This window comes from Nothoprocta perdicaria, unplaced genomic scaffold (assembly GCF_003342845.1).
Source record: "Nothoprocta perdicaria isolate Ctin4 unplaced genomic scaffold, notPer1 scaffold_71, whole genome shotgun sequence".
Classification (NCBI taxonomy): domain Eukaryota; kingdom Metazoa; phylum Chordata; class Aves; order Tinamiformes; family Tinamidae; genus Nothoprocta; species Nothoprocta perdicaria.
Window position 1 is genome coordinate 2,096,376 of NW_020455988.1, and position 15,257 is coordinate 2,111,632.

Consider the following 15,257-nt stretch of genomic DNA (forward strand, 5'->3'; position numbering starts at 1 on the left):
TCACAACCTATGAAGCAGCCCATCACAAAACTTACTTTCCATAGTCTGGACCATCCAAGAAAACTAAATGCCACGGCACATAAACACCTCACTAGATCTGCTGTCTCTCTCCACTGCTTCTGCAAGCCTTTTTCTTCCTGGAAAGTCTAGTTCTGTSCTGGACAGCAGTAGGTTTTTTGCTGCATTTGTAGCATTTTGAATGTCTGCATTCAGAAAATAAAATATTTTAAGTCATAAACAGGCCTATATGTGGGAAACTTTTCATTAACATGAGAATAAGTACCTAAAAAATTAGTCCCCTGCATCCTCAAAACCAGAGGAGATGGTATGAGGATTCCTGTAGGATTTTAGCTATTTTCCTTGATTGTGACAAGTATCTAAAGCTCTACTGGACATTTGCCCAAATGAACTTCTACCTGCTTACAAGAAAGACTGTTTCTTCCTGTTCAAAAGCCTCAGCATTTCTCTCTTCATTCATCAACATTCATCTGCATCTCTGCTCCCACAGGACACATCTTTAATGTACTCCCCATTCTGTTCTCTGTTACACTCAAAAACCATAAGCTAGTCAGATGTTGTTGAAGTTTTAAAGTACACATTAATACAGACTTTGGTCTACTTAATGTAAAATATTCAACACCACCATATTTAAAATCAACATATTATTGCTTGCTTGGAGCAGAACCTCATGAAAATCTTTTCCATGAACAAAGTTATCTGCATCAGTTGCCTTACCTTGAGTTCTTCCTTCAACTCAAAAAGGTAGTGAATAGATATTTTCTCTTCCAGATATAATACCTGGAGTCCTAACTAAATTAATTGGAATAAAGTTAAGACTTGACATAGCTATCTTAAAAGTTCTCTTCGGGTGAGTATGAGAGAGAAGTCGGGAAGCAATTGGTGCTGTCACATATCTCAAACCAATCTCTATTGTCAGGGATTACAGCAGGTCTGTGAGATCCCTGGCTCCCTTAGCAGAGAGGGTTAACCTTGAAGACTTCAGAGTGTACCCGTGAGAAAGAGAAGTTACTTAGATAGCAGAAAACTGTAAACAAGTCTAAGAAAAGTTTCAGCTACAGAGCAGGGTGAGAAAACTTGCAAAACTGACCAAGCTGAAGTTTGTCCAATCACAACCTTGTTATTGTATTTTGCTGTTGCAGCCAATAAGTCAATGACATGATTTTACATAAAACATATAAAAGAACACTTATAGCTTAATAAAGCGCTTTCTCTCTCTCTCTCTCTCTCTCTCTCTCTCTCTCTCTATTTTGCTCTCTCTCTATTCTCTCTCTAATTATTTTGACCAGGTGTCATTAGTCTGCCACGACAGCGACACTCTGTCCTTCCAATCTCCAACTCTCTGATTATAAAAACTTTCAAAAGAGTACCACAACATTATCTACTCAATAACTGAGGCTAAAGTCTGAAATCATATCTACCTGCATCCCTTTGTGCTTCCATATAAAACAGTGGGCAGAGTCCTTCAGACTTCATATAAAAAAATCTAAAACAAATATTTATAACTTTTAAAAATATAACTTCTATAAGGAATAGAATATTTCAAGGTCTCTTTTCCATCCAACATCTTTTGCTGTCTATTTGCAACACGCACTGAAGATACATTCACACTGATGAGATTTGAAACACATTTAAACTAATCCACGGCAGCATTCTCAGATGTCCTGAACCTGTAACCACATAGGAAAAGTTATTGGCAGATAAATGTTCTGCCCATAGGCAGAGCAGCACTCAACAAATGCTGTTTTGAACATGAATGAATTTCTGAGGCAGCCAAGACAGCTTTAGTGAAAGGAAATCACTTTCACTTCAAGAAGACCAACTCTCTCTTTTGAACTTTTGCTGGTGGATATGATTCTACGGACAGGTTTCAGATTGAGAAACTTCCCAGAAAGAGAAGCAAAAGCTGCTTAATGAAACAGTACAAGTACAACTTGTGAKGCTCAGCAGGCAGTGCGCTCGTCCTGCTGCTGCCTTTTTCCAAACACAATGGTCAAGGCACATGACGTCTGGCTCCCAGCGCTGCTCGTATCTGCTGGATGTCATTATGCACCCAGGATTTATGTCCAACTTCAAATTAAATGCAAGTTTCACACTCTAAGCAGGGATGCCCACAAGCATATTGTTCTTCGGGGAACAACTCTCCGGCTCCATAGATATCACTTGGACAGAATAATTTCGTCCTTCTGCAGCCCATGCCCGATCCAGATCCACAAGSCCCATACACTGCTTTCCTAAAACAAGAGCAAAGAGAACATAAAATATCTAAAAACATAAGCCACCTACCAGAAACATGTACTTCAACATTCAACATCAGAAAAGCATATCAGTAAACAAACAAAAAAATTCTAATCTACTTAAACTGTCAAGATTATTCCTGCTTCAAATAGACAAAGTCAATGTTTCTATCTCTTTCTTGACAGGACATTTTAATATATCTTGGTTGAGAGACGAAAGGGAGACCCATGAGTGTTCCTTCTAAACAGGAATATAAGAGTATTCATTTTGTTAACATCATGATATAGATCAGATATTTTGAACTATTCTCTGTAATTACTTTCTTGTTTCCCTTGAATATATAAAGAACTTCAGTAGCCACATTATGTGTTCTGGTATGAATCTGCTAGCTGCTCTGCAGAGGTTGAAGGGATCTTTGGATTTCAGTACAACAGATACAGTAGTCCTTTTTTTGTTGTTTTGTTTTTGTTTTTTTTGCCTTTTCACACTGGTTGGATATTTGGGATTCTTCAAATAAAGTTTTGTTTTTCAAAAGAACATTATGATTATTTGTTCCAATAGCTTTGATAGGCTTTAAGTTTTTTTTTTTTTTGGCAAGCCAAGAATGCAGTTATCTCCAGCGAGTTTCCATCCCTTTATCTCTCTTTACTAAGCTGGAAGCTAGTTTATAGCTTCCATCATAACATAAATATCATACAAGAGTATATTATGACCCTTAAGTCTAGTAAAGAATACCAGAAGCTTGGACACAATGAATTACTTTATTTTGCTTATTTCAAATTTTGTTTTTATTTTCACTGATTTTTACGTCATTAGAATTTAAACACTGCAAAAATATTCAAGTCAATAAGATGGAAAGGGAATGATGGGAGAAGAAACAGGTACAGATGCAGTAAAAACCAGTAAAATACAATGTTAGACCCCTGCTCATATTTAAAAATCTGAAGGGAAGTTTCAACTACCATAGCATGCAAGAGCAAGGGAGAAAAACCTGAGAAGATTCATGTTTTTCAGTGTAATAAGAAGACAGCAACTTAACACTGTTTTGATAAACAAATTATTTCTTCTTTTATAAAAGAAGATAGGCACACTACTATACAGTCTACGCAACCGTTGCTCTGTAGAAATCCATACCTATTGACCGGCGTTCAGGTGGAAGCTGAACAGCTGTCTGATCTGCAAATCTGCAAAGAATCATGTGCTCCTAGGAAAAAGATAAAGAATTTAATTCAATGCCTTCCCACTTTTCTAAAGAGCATAAGAAAGAGATGATTAAACATAATAAAATACAAAAAAAAAGCTCCCAGTTGAAGACTGATAGAAAAATTATCTGTGTGTAAATCCTAATCTCGATGCTGCTTTTGCTTCTGAAAGTGATTATAAACACTTGATTTACACACAATCCCCCATTTCTTCTTACAGTGTTAGCTCCTGGCTCCAATTCCTGCAGTTCCCCACAGCAGTGGAACTGGATGTAAGCTGTAAGAGACAGCATTCGTCAGAGGCATGCCACAGACTAATGTTTCCTTCAACTACTGAGGAGCAACACAGCCTTCTTTTAGCACAGTCAACACCAGACAGTATATCCACATTACTGAGCAGTCAAGATAGGCAATTTTRAAGGCTGGATGTTTCTCCTATTTAAAAATTCTAAGTAGTTATCAGAATCCAGGAAGAATCACCTTGCTGGGAAAAAATTTCCTCTGCTCCACCAAATCAATAAAGGATCAACCTAAAGGTGAAGCAGATCTGTCTGTGCATGGAAACTTTTCATGCCTCAAAATGAACATAAATCACTTGCAAATTACCCTATTTGACTTAAAGCTTTATGTGAGGCTTCCAAGACACACTGGTGATTTCTTCCTTCCCTGCTGCCCAGGAACCCGGTGCAGTGGAGGTTTAGCACTYGCCTCCATCCCCGCCTGCCCCGCTGCAGAGGCGGCCCAGAACACCATCCTCACTCGCCTTCAAAGCCATCCACCTATGGTGGATCACCAAATGATTCCTCAAAGGCAACCAAACTAAAGGAAGGTGAGTTAACCAGATGGTGAGGGAAAAAGCCTTCAAAAGATATAGCAATGGAAATGATGCTCTAATGACAACTGTGCTATTTGAGACAGTGACAATATTAAGCATGAAGACTGATATTGAGAACCTTTTGAGAAATGTGCAACCTCCTCAAATCTCCCCTGAGGAAACAAGAGAAACAGAGAAGCTCTGCCATGCAAAGCCAAAAGCTTCCAGAGCCGGTTTTGAAAAATGAGATTGTCTCTCTCCCATCAAAAGAAAATATTCTTTGATTCTCATCTAACAGTGGCTATTTTAAAGGTTTGKTTCTTGTAATGAATGTAGAGACAGCAACTTCAACTAATGACACTTTTATTCCAATGTTCCAATAAACATTTAAAAGTCTGCATTTCACAAAAAAACAACTGAAAGAAATCCTGTCTTTATTAAATCAAGATGACAGCTCCTTCTACAGTATGCTCCAATACACAGATTTTCTAGTCATCCAATTGTAAAAAAGGTTGCTCACAAATTTTACCTTTTGTATTGAAACATTTTTGCTCCTTGAAACTCAGAGATTACTGATCTTAATGACAACATCTTGAGAGACAGGGAAGTTTCTTCCCTAATACAGCTGATCTACAGAAGCATTTTTTGCTCACAGTTTTTAACAAACATGTAAGAAAGACAAGAACATACTACAACATGTTTGGATTTGGCATATGTTTTGCTCAGTGTAATTTAAGAATAGTTATTTGTGTAGTACAGAAGGTCCAAGAACATTTAACCAACATTTAAGCAACTACTGCAAGAGAGGGAAGGTAGCAGCAGTGCGGCTGCTGTTAGACAGGCAGGGAGAAAAAGGGGCTGGGACAGACTGGCTTTGGAGCGGGAAGGGACAAGTCAGCACAGAGCCAGCCGGGCTCTGGGCACCCCCAAGCCGCTGCTGCGTTTCCATGCACTGGATTCCAGGTGAGCCTGAACACCTGGATTCATTCCCAAACATGCAAAAAAGCCTTCACTTTCTAAAGTTAATCTGAACAGCTGAAGTGAGAGTTATGCCTACATCATTCTCCCATGACCCAGTTGGGTAAATTGTCACGCTCTCGGTCAGCAGATATGAGAATTATAATTATAACCTTTGCTACTTTAGAAATATTAACTGCCAAGCTGTGCATGTGSATAAACAGTAACTTGCTTTCTCCAACACCATCAAGTTCTAGTAAGCTTTCAAAACTGTATTTCAAAAGTAATTGATTTCTACTTTCCAATTCTCCTACAGGAAGCAAAGCAGTCTTCAAATGTATCATGGTAAAATTCTTTGCAGCTATAAACTAACAAATTTCAGCATAATGTTCTCATTTAAAAAAAAAGTTTGGGATTTGSCACACTTCTAGATGTCTTTTTAGATCTCACTAAAATGGAAGATAAGAGAAATGAATTTAAATTAGGAACGCGGAAGGGAACGGGGGAAAGACTCAGTCCGTGTCTGGGTAACACATGGCATCTTTGGCTACTGGCCAATAACCCTCAACAATTTATTAATAGGAAATATAAAAATCACATACAGCTAGGAATATATAAGAGTTATTTATAGCTAGGATTATCTGAGGCACCATCCAGCCCAGGGTACATTGGTATATTCTCTTACATTATTAAGAAAAGCAATATTTTTAACATTGTTTTTGGCCCCTTAGGCACTTCCGCAAAACAAAAGATGCTGTAACTTCTACTGTGGTGGTAAGGGCTGTGATTTAAACCTGCATTGATTAACAGGTTAAGAAAAAAAAATGTTGCTAACTTTTAGTATGATTACACACACTATCCTAAGCTAGGTTTCCTTGATTTTGTACACAGGTGAGAAACACAGGTTTCTCAAATGTCAAATGAGTTTTAGGATTAAGCTCTTTAGAATATTATGCCAATTAAGATTAAGGTGCTGAATTTAAGAGAAGAAAAAACAAAAATGATAGTATTTCCACTTCAAATCTTTAAACACAAAACCACAGATATCCTTATAGAACACAAGCACTAGCTCAAGAATTACTTAAAAACCTCTTCTAAGACAATGAAGTCTCTACTGTTTCCACATGAACTATTGAACCACAGCTGCTAATAAAAGTTGATTAGAGGGTAAGTATGTGTTGGTTTAATCTCATGCTACAGCAAACACATTTGAACAATTTCAGTATCCTTTTGAATTAAGTTTTAAAAACTACACCATCTTGAAGAGTATCACCTCTTCCTACTCAATGTCCAATCTTCTAGGCATAACTTAGAGGGAGAAAGCTGGTGTTTATCAGAAAACAAGATCACTAGAAGCAGTAATCCCACATTAAAGGTTACTGTACATTTATACAGGCAGAAAGGGGCACATAACCCGCCGCCCCCTCCCCAACCCACAGGAGTAACTTTTACATACCTTGTAGGATAAAATGGCTTTGAATTGATGGCTGAAAAAGAAAAAAAGACCAATTCAATTAACACTAAAAAAGGCAGATAAAAAATAGAAGCAGTCCTTAGATATTTGGCTACATTTTGATCAAAACAGACATATCTACAGCCTACATAAAAGCATGCAAAAAGCTACAACAGTTCCAATTTACTAGAACAGACAAGCATATTAGGTGTCATTTTATTTTTTCTACTTCATTCTTCATAGAAATTCCATCTAAACCATAATGTTGCAGAAATTTACCTTTTTTTCACATTTCACATTAATACTTTGTTTTGCATGTATACAACCTGTAAGCATGCATAAGTCTTACATATTTTTATCACAAAAGCAAGTTATCTCTAGGATGATAATGAGTATGAATCTGGCAATATATAGGRACAGCCTATTATGTTTTCCAATCCTATTATGTTAGGAAGAAAGGAAAAAAGCCTAAATTGTAACTCAAGCTTGGCTTGGTGTGCTATGAACCACATATTTCCACAACAGCTAAGGCTTTAGACTCAAAATGTTAACAAACACAAAACTGCAACAATTTATATTCTTACATCATCCTCATCAACAAAAGATTCCTAACAGGAAGGGCAGTCTTCACAACCTAAAGATATGACTGGCCAAAAGTTAAACAGCATCTAGTCAATTTTAAGATAAGCAAGGGAAGAGTTACATCCCCAATAAATTTAGAAGGGTTCGCTGTTCCTCCCCCACACACACACTTCCTCCTTAAGAGGTGGCATTTTACTGTGCTTGAAGACAAAAAAAAGGGAATGTTTATAAACAGATGAAAGAATCCCATTGACTAAGAAAACATAGTTAAATGTAAAGTTTATTCAACTGAAAAATATAAATATTTATTCTGCACAGTATAAGACTATCTTCTGCCAATTTATGTGTCTTCTAAATTACATCAGAAATATTAAAATTCTTAAGCCAAACAAATAGAGGCATCTCAAAAATGACTGATTTGGAGAAGACAGAATCTACACGATACGCTGAAGAAATATTAGAAATACTAACTGAAATACAGGTGAGCTTGTCTACTTGAGCATAAATCAGAAGAGTTTAATAAGCAGTAAACTGTGGTATAAAGCAGACCCATTTAATTGCTTACATCTTTCCCTAACATAAAGCTGTCAGTTCCCCTTCTTACAGTACCTCTCATACATCTTTTATTAACAGCGTGATTTCAAGATAAGAGGGCTGTATATTACACATATTTCCAAGCACTCTACCTACTGTATTGATGCTATAAAGCCTTTGTGAAATGCTATGAATAGATAAATCCAGAGAGATATTCCAGGAATTAATAATGCATCTCCCTTTCTAGGGTACATCTGCAAAGGGCCAGAGGAAGAGRCAGTTTTATTAAATGTGAACCTATTTAGCCTGGACATTTGCAAATAGTTTCAAAGCTGTACTTGTAATCTTTAAGCAGTTTCTTCCTCCTTTTTATTGGCATTTTAAAATTTATTTTGTCAGCTTTAACTTACCTTTGTGGATATGAGAACTTCACTGTGTTTTGAATGAAGCCATAACAACACGGGCAGACGACAAAGGCTGCCTGAGCCTTGATGCAGTGCTCAATCACCATGTCCGTGGCCACACCACAGGCATGCAGAGCTACCTGTGGCACAGAAGGAGGAAAAAAAAAAAAAAGAAAAAAAAAGGAGGGGGTGGGGGAAGACAGTTTTATAGTAACATTGTATATAAAATCCCGATGCAGCATATTCTTTACTGAATGAGTTACTTAAATAAGAGGGTCTGCAGTGAAAGATACTAAGGCAAAGACTTCGTTCTTCTCWGCTTTTCATTTCTTTTATTTCTGTGTCAAAGAATCTTCATGACCCCTCCACTTAAAGAGCTGTCAACACTGAAAAAGGGTCAGTCATCAAAAACAYTTGACAAGTGAACTGCATCATTCTGTCAATTCAATTGACAACATAGCTCCAGAAAACACTGAAGTATAAAACTCAATCACTGTTGAGTGATCAACTCATTGTTGTTTATTTCAAACAAACAAGCATCTAAAATTCAAAGATGTTTCAAAGTTGGATTTCACTAAGAAAAAACAAAGCGCTGCAAAACCATTAAGAGAAGCAAGCACTGAAATTGACACACACTTAATATTTCTTGCCGTAAAGCTCAAGTACATAATACTTCCTATTTTAATAAAAACTTCAAACAAATACTTAGTGTTAACTTTAAAACGAGACAAAGACAAAAATGAACACAAAATTGGAAACAGATTTTACTGATAAACTATAGTTAAACATTTTGTACAAAGAATTTAGTAAATTATTCATGAGACTGATTTTTCTGAAACAGAGCTAGGGCTCATCCACTGAGAGATTTGTGTGACAATTTGCACAGAATAAAGCAAGAGAACTGGAAATTTATACTTGGAAGAACTGGAATAACATGATTCTTTTTTSTGCACTGTATTTCTTTTTAAATAACCAAATCAAACAGTCAAACAGCATTAGTTTGCCCATCTGTACCATCAACCTTCACACTCACACAGCCTAAGCTACAGCCACAGCAGGTCCTTGGAGAGATGATTTATGGAAAAGACTGACCACTAAAAGCTAGGGGCAGGCTATAAAAGCTCACATTCTATTTACAGAAGATCACCCTAGAAGACAGGAATCTTTACAGAGATACAAGACTGGTTATGCCTTATCCTTCAGTAGGGCTGGGGAACTGTGGAGAGACAGACATTCACATGACTGACTTCTGCAAGCGGACATGGATGCCCTGAAGCAGCATTAAACACATCTAGAGAACTGCAGAAGCCAGGTCCCTGCTGTGATCTGCTCATTTACAATAATGGCAAAATATCTAAAATCAAGAGCCAGAATAACACCTTTTGACTGAGGAGCACTCAACATGAGTCCTGCAAAATTAGGATATGAATCTGCCTTTATAAATCTGGCTTGWGTATACCTTTCACAATAAATATACTTACGCAGTTAACATAATAATCTCTCCCACATGGTAATTTGCTTTCAGTTTTGCCTAGTATAGTCTTTCCTTTTAAATGCATTTACTGTCATTACTGTCAAAAATACATGGCTCTGGGTAATTCCAAGTGACAATAGCCTTTTCTGCCCTTCAACACCCTCTCTAGAGTATATCTGCTAATAAATCACTAATTTTAAAATAGTATGACTAACCCAGGACTGGAACAGACATTTCTTCCTTTCCTCTTCACATAATGAGGAAAGTGATGCCTATTTGCAACAAATAATAAATAGCAATCTTACTCATTACTATTTATAACAACAGTGCTTCATATAGTAGAAATACCTGTCTGTAAGAACATATCATTTCTTTTCTCAACAAATTATAATTAAGAGTAATTGACCAAAATATAATGAAAAATAATCTCTCACTTACCCCAATATTAAAAGTCCCATTAAAATAATCCAAATTTGCTTGAATGAACCAAATGTTGTTTAAGCCTAGTTCATCACTTCTCTCTTTAGCACGAATCAGTGACAATTCCTTATTTTCTATGAGCACCACCTAGGTTTTACACACAGGGCAGTAAGGCAAAAGTATAGGCAAATCAAAGTATATCACCAATAAGCACAAAACTTTGTAGTTAAGAAAACTTCCCCAACTGCTTGTGGCAGAACTTGAGATCTCCTCCAGAGTGATCTATCAGGGAACTCAACAGCAAGTGAAGGCATTTAAGACATACTAATATCAAACAGCTGGTGAGTGTTTCCTATAGGCACACCTGCCAGCATTTTGGGGGAAAAAAATCTGCAGAGGTTTTGCATTTAAATCTCCTCTGTTGCCAGGTATTTGCTTTTGTCGGTTTGATTGAAGACTGGATGATTCAACTCTAATGCTACTTTCTTGACTTTTGTCTCAAATTCGTTATTAGGACAAAGAAACATTTTCCTCCGAATTAGTGGCTAGCATTAGAGGTTTCAATGACAGTTTTGTGAAAAAAAAACTTTAGCGACAAGACCTTAGGCTGGTCACAGCTTTGAGGTAGCTTTTTCCAAACAATTTTGAATTGCTCTCTAATTTAGGCTTAAAAGGATGTGTCCATTTTTCTAAATTTGCATTCTCAGGGGGGGGTATCTCCTCTTTTGCCAAATAATGCAATGTAATAAATACCTTTACATGTGCYAATAAAGACTTTCTCATAACCTAAAATAAAAGATCATAAACCTAAAAGTTAGCAGTTATGTCTTCACACTTACATGCTTTGAATGCATTAGGATTTTCAGAGATCAGAAGCTTACATCATCTGTACTTCTTTCTTAGAACTTACCTGACATGATGGCATCATGTGAGCAAGAACAATTCCAACATGGCCCTGTAAAAATAAATAAAAAACATTTTTCAATATACCTGCTCTTGACCCATTTCAGGCTGAGCATCCCATAACCATCAACAGAAACTCTGAAAACAGCTAAAAYTGCAGAGTTTGTGCTTTTGTGCTTTTTGTACTTCAGTAACCTTCAAAGAMGACAGCCAAAATAAACTGTATCTCAAAGAAAATATGCCTTACCCCTCCACTGCAAAAATCCACAATCACATCTCCAGGCTTAGCAAGCTTTTTCACCGCTGCTATCAAATTATTCAACTGCTGCTGTTTCCTCAGAGCTCGATCTCTGGACATCTTTCCTGAGGATGACAGAGAAAATGCCTGATTAGTAATCAGTAAGTCTCAATATTGATAATTTTAATTATGGCCAAGGAGAAAGAAAAAAGGTACAGGTTCTTCTAAATTGTAAGCMATATTAACAAAATATAATCAAATTTCACAGGATCATTACAGTTGTAGGGGACCTGTAGAGATCATCCAGTCCAACTCYCCTGTACATGTRGGGTCACCTGGAACATGTGGCACAGGATTGCACCCAAGCAGGTTTTGAACATCTCCAGAGAAGGAAATTCCACAAACCAAAGGTTTTATTTAAGTTTCTCTACCAAAAACCATAGCTCCTCTTGTGCATCAAATTTCTGTGAACTACTCCATAGATTGCCTCAGCTTTCATGCCTCTGTGATATGCTGATATTCAAACAGCTTCCAACAGCTACAATTTTAACTGAGTCAATGGAAGATGGAGACTTTCCAGCGTGTGTGAAAATGAAGGGCTGTCAAGGTATTTGTCAAAGAGCTTGAAATTCAGCTTGAGAGATCAAGCCCATAATTTAAGGGAGACAAATATTGCAACACTAATGCCTGAAGAAAATCTGATACTTCATGTGTGCTGCAACTCCCAAATGCACACAGCAGCTGCATTTACATGTGCATGTATATGCACACACATACATGTACATGCGCCACAGTGGATAYTTTGGGTTTAGAAAAATAGCTGCGACACATCTTTAGATTTAATTCCCACTGAAACTACCAGGATCGAAACACAAAAAGACAGACAAAATCTGATTCACATTCATGAGCTATACCCCAACATGCTACAGTGCATCTATGGTACAGGGGCATGTTTAATAGGGACTTTTATCTTCATAACACAGGTTGGGGTCTGTCYTCATGAACCAACAGATCTTGCAGTTGTTGCTTCAATTATTTCAGCTACAACTGATAAAGCGCTTAATAAAAAGAGTTGTTGTTCCACAACATAAAAAGGAATGGCTACACGCCTTCCCCTTTTACGGAGGTATTAGGACATGTTTGCACTTTATCTGATAAGCAAGGGGAGCAGCCAAACAAGTACAGACCTCTCAACTCACACTGCTTTCTTAGAAGCCCACTAGAAGCTGCCCACGTACAATATCGCGGTTTGGCTGATTACACAGCAGGAAGAGGCTGCCAAATTTGAGCATGTTTTTAACCACCGAGTGTGGACAGTGATAAAACTGTGGTTTTACTTCAACCAAAACAACCTYCTTTTTCTTTCTTTTGTCCAATTCAAATCCTGAATGTTCTTAAAGCTCTTTCATAGCATAAAGTTGTAAGCTGCCCTTGTAAATAGCCTTCACTTATTCAAGGCATCCTGAGCTAAAGTAACCTCTGCAATTAATTTAATGGGATTTGTTGTAAATGCCTTTTTCTTCCAGTGACTTTTGTATCACCCTCCTCTTCAATTTTCTTAATTAGAAGAGCGACCAGGCAATGAACTCTGTTTCCAGTTCCTCCATCTCAACACAGGAATACAAGTGTTCTTCTGARCTACGTTTCCTGTAAAACAAAGGCGGCCAACCCACACCTGTCAAGCAACAACCAGCACAAAAATTCAAGCACACACATGCTCCTACTTCCCTGTTCTTACTATCCAACCCTAAGACTTTCCAGGTTAACTCCTTAAAAAACAACATCAAATCTTCCTCCTATGCAAAGCCACAAAAGAGGTTCAAAAACTCAATGAAGTCAGAAGTAAAGCATTAACAGGATCTACTCCTTACTCTTCAGTTAAGATGCCCAAATATTAAACTAGTAAGAACATAAAAATAGCCTATCATCTTTCAAAACCTCTTTAAAAGTTAACTCTCCACTGATACCAGCGAACAAGGCTTCATCTTCCCTTAACGCAAAGATAATAAGTAGCATACGTTTCCTTAAAAAAGGCAGAGAAAACTAAGCTCAAAACAATAGGTCTTTTGTCTGCTCCTGTATTTTGAGCCTGGTAGCTAGGATTACAGAAATGCAGAGCCCTGTGACACAACCAGTAGAGAGCATTAGCCTGGCTGGACACTTCAGCAAAACAGCAAATTCAACTATAACACCCCTGTCTTAATATCCTACAGCTCACTCTCAGGACCTCTGAAGGTAAACCACACATGAGAGAAAATACCTTGAGAGTTCAGCCCTACAAGACAAAATCTTGAGAAGTGTGCTCTTTTCCTAATGCCGTGCTCCTTTTGTAAGAGCTAAGCTGACACACCGCCATGCATTCCCAGAAAGCTCTGTTTTTTATTTTTGACTAACAGGCACAATAAAAATACTTCTTCTGGATTCATAAACCTAAGACAGAGTTTCTAAATCTTCATGGCAATACAGTAGTAATGTTCAGGACCTTTCATTTTTATTGACCTTTACCCCCTGCCCCCACCACATTCCCCTTTTTAAACTCTCTCTTCATTCATGCTTGGAGAAAGTAAATATCAGCTAAAAAATTCAGGAAAACCATGATTTTATATTTTTGACTGCAAGTGAGACAATAACTTTATTTTCTCCAGTATTTAGCTATTACCTTAACATACACTATGCCCGTTTGAAGTAGCCAGAAAGCTATCAAGGTCCTCCCAAGAATATTTTTATTAACAGARGCAATCAGCAGCCAGATGGGTGCTAGCACTTCTGAGGAAGGCTTTTTCTGAGTGGATCTTTATTACAACATATTCTGGAACTCTCAAGTTTGGAAATACCCTGAAGACTTGCATGCCTTTACTTGTTGGTAACAGGGTATATCAACACTTTTTAAAACACACAAGTAACACACRCATACCACAACGCTACAGCTCTACACACTCCTAAAAGCAGCAGTCCCTATTTAAGTGAAGAAATTGTCATTAGTCTTGTCATGCAGGCTATTTATCTTTYGCTAACAGATACGGGTTATTTTCATGGTTACCTTGTTTCTATTTTTGTACAGCTCATCACACCAGTAATTAGATCTCCAACAGGGTGTTTTTAAATCTCTGATGAGGACTGTACTAACAAAGGGGCGACTAAACCCAGCATTTGTTGCCTGGAGTCTTGCTCTACCTAAGAACGTAGAGCTGGGCTGTGTTTCACAACTGAGAATGCATTCTGTGAATACCAGTAAGTTTACACGCTTGAATATTCCTGGCACGTGTAAGAGAACTTGTAGCGCCCATGAAGTTACTAATACACATGGGATAAAATAATCAAATACAAGTAATATCAAAAGATATATTGCTCTCCAAGTTTTCAACTTGTTTTTAAACCTTTATATTGAACTCTTCTAAAGCACAAATTAAAAGCACTGGCAACAAGTTGCCATTCTTCCAAGAATGGTGCACTAGAATGCTATTTTCCAAATGCAAGCAGGGACAGATGATTCTGCATCTCAAAGATCAGTGTGATGCTAATCAGATGACTACCATTTCATTCTTCCAAAAAACTGTATTTGATAGATAGAATATATTTAATACTCAATTATAATGAAATACATTAGGTTGAATATAAAACCAAAGCACTAAGATGGCCTACTGAAAACTTCACACTATTTCATATTATTGAGGGGAATGTATCCCAAGATTAACTTATTTAAAAATGAATCATATTTAACTTCCCCCCTCCCCTTCTTAAACATAAACTGCTCTCTGACAAGTCTGGGAATACTAACACTGTTTTTCCACTCAGAAAGTCTCCCCTTGCAGCTGTTCAGCGGGATCTTACCTCCAGGGAACCAGTATGGTTTGGAAGAGGCAGCCCATTCCCAGGGCATTCAGGAAGACAGCAGGTGTCCTTTCTGAGCACCATATGCTCAACACACAAAACCTTAGCTAAGAAAGAGAGCTAAGCAGCTCTGTGCAATGAGGAATAACAGCTAACATGTAGATGAAGCAAAGATTTAAAAGACATCTT

General features: G+C 37.4%; 1 protein-coding gene across 2 annotated transcripts in view; it reads right to left on the minus strand.

Annotated features, from left to right (window-relative positions):
* Window positions 1-1,422: 1,422 nt before the first annotated feature.
* Window positions 1,423-15,257, minus strand: part of GSTCD (glutathione S-transferase C-terminal domain containing) — a 44,501-nt gene continuing 30,666 nt past the window's right edge. The window contains exons 6-12 of one of the 2 annotated variants that reach the window (XM_026050878.1): window positions 11,247-11,362; window positions 11,007-11,051; window positions 10,115-10,243; window positions 8,209-8,342; window positions 6,686-6,716; window positions 3,391-3,460; window positions 1,423-2,252 (exon numbers count right to left, since the gene is read on the minus strand). In XM_026050878.1, the coding sequence (XP_025906663.1) occupies window positions 2,116-2,252; window positions 3,391-3,460; window positions 6,686-6,716; window positions 8,209-8,342; window positions 10,115-10,243; window positions 11,007-11,051; window positions 11,247-11,362 (662 nt within the window). In that variant the 3' untranslated portion in view covers window positions 1,423-2,115. Of the gene's footprint in view, window positions 2,253-3,390; window positions 3,461-5,616; window positions 5,679-6,685; window positions 6,717-8,208; window positions 8,343-10,114; window positions 10,244-11,006; window positions 11,052-11,246; window positions 11,363-15,257 lie in introns of those variants that run through there. The other variant, XM_026050879.1, reaches the window with a different exon arrangement.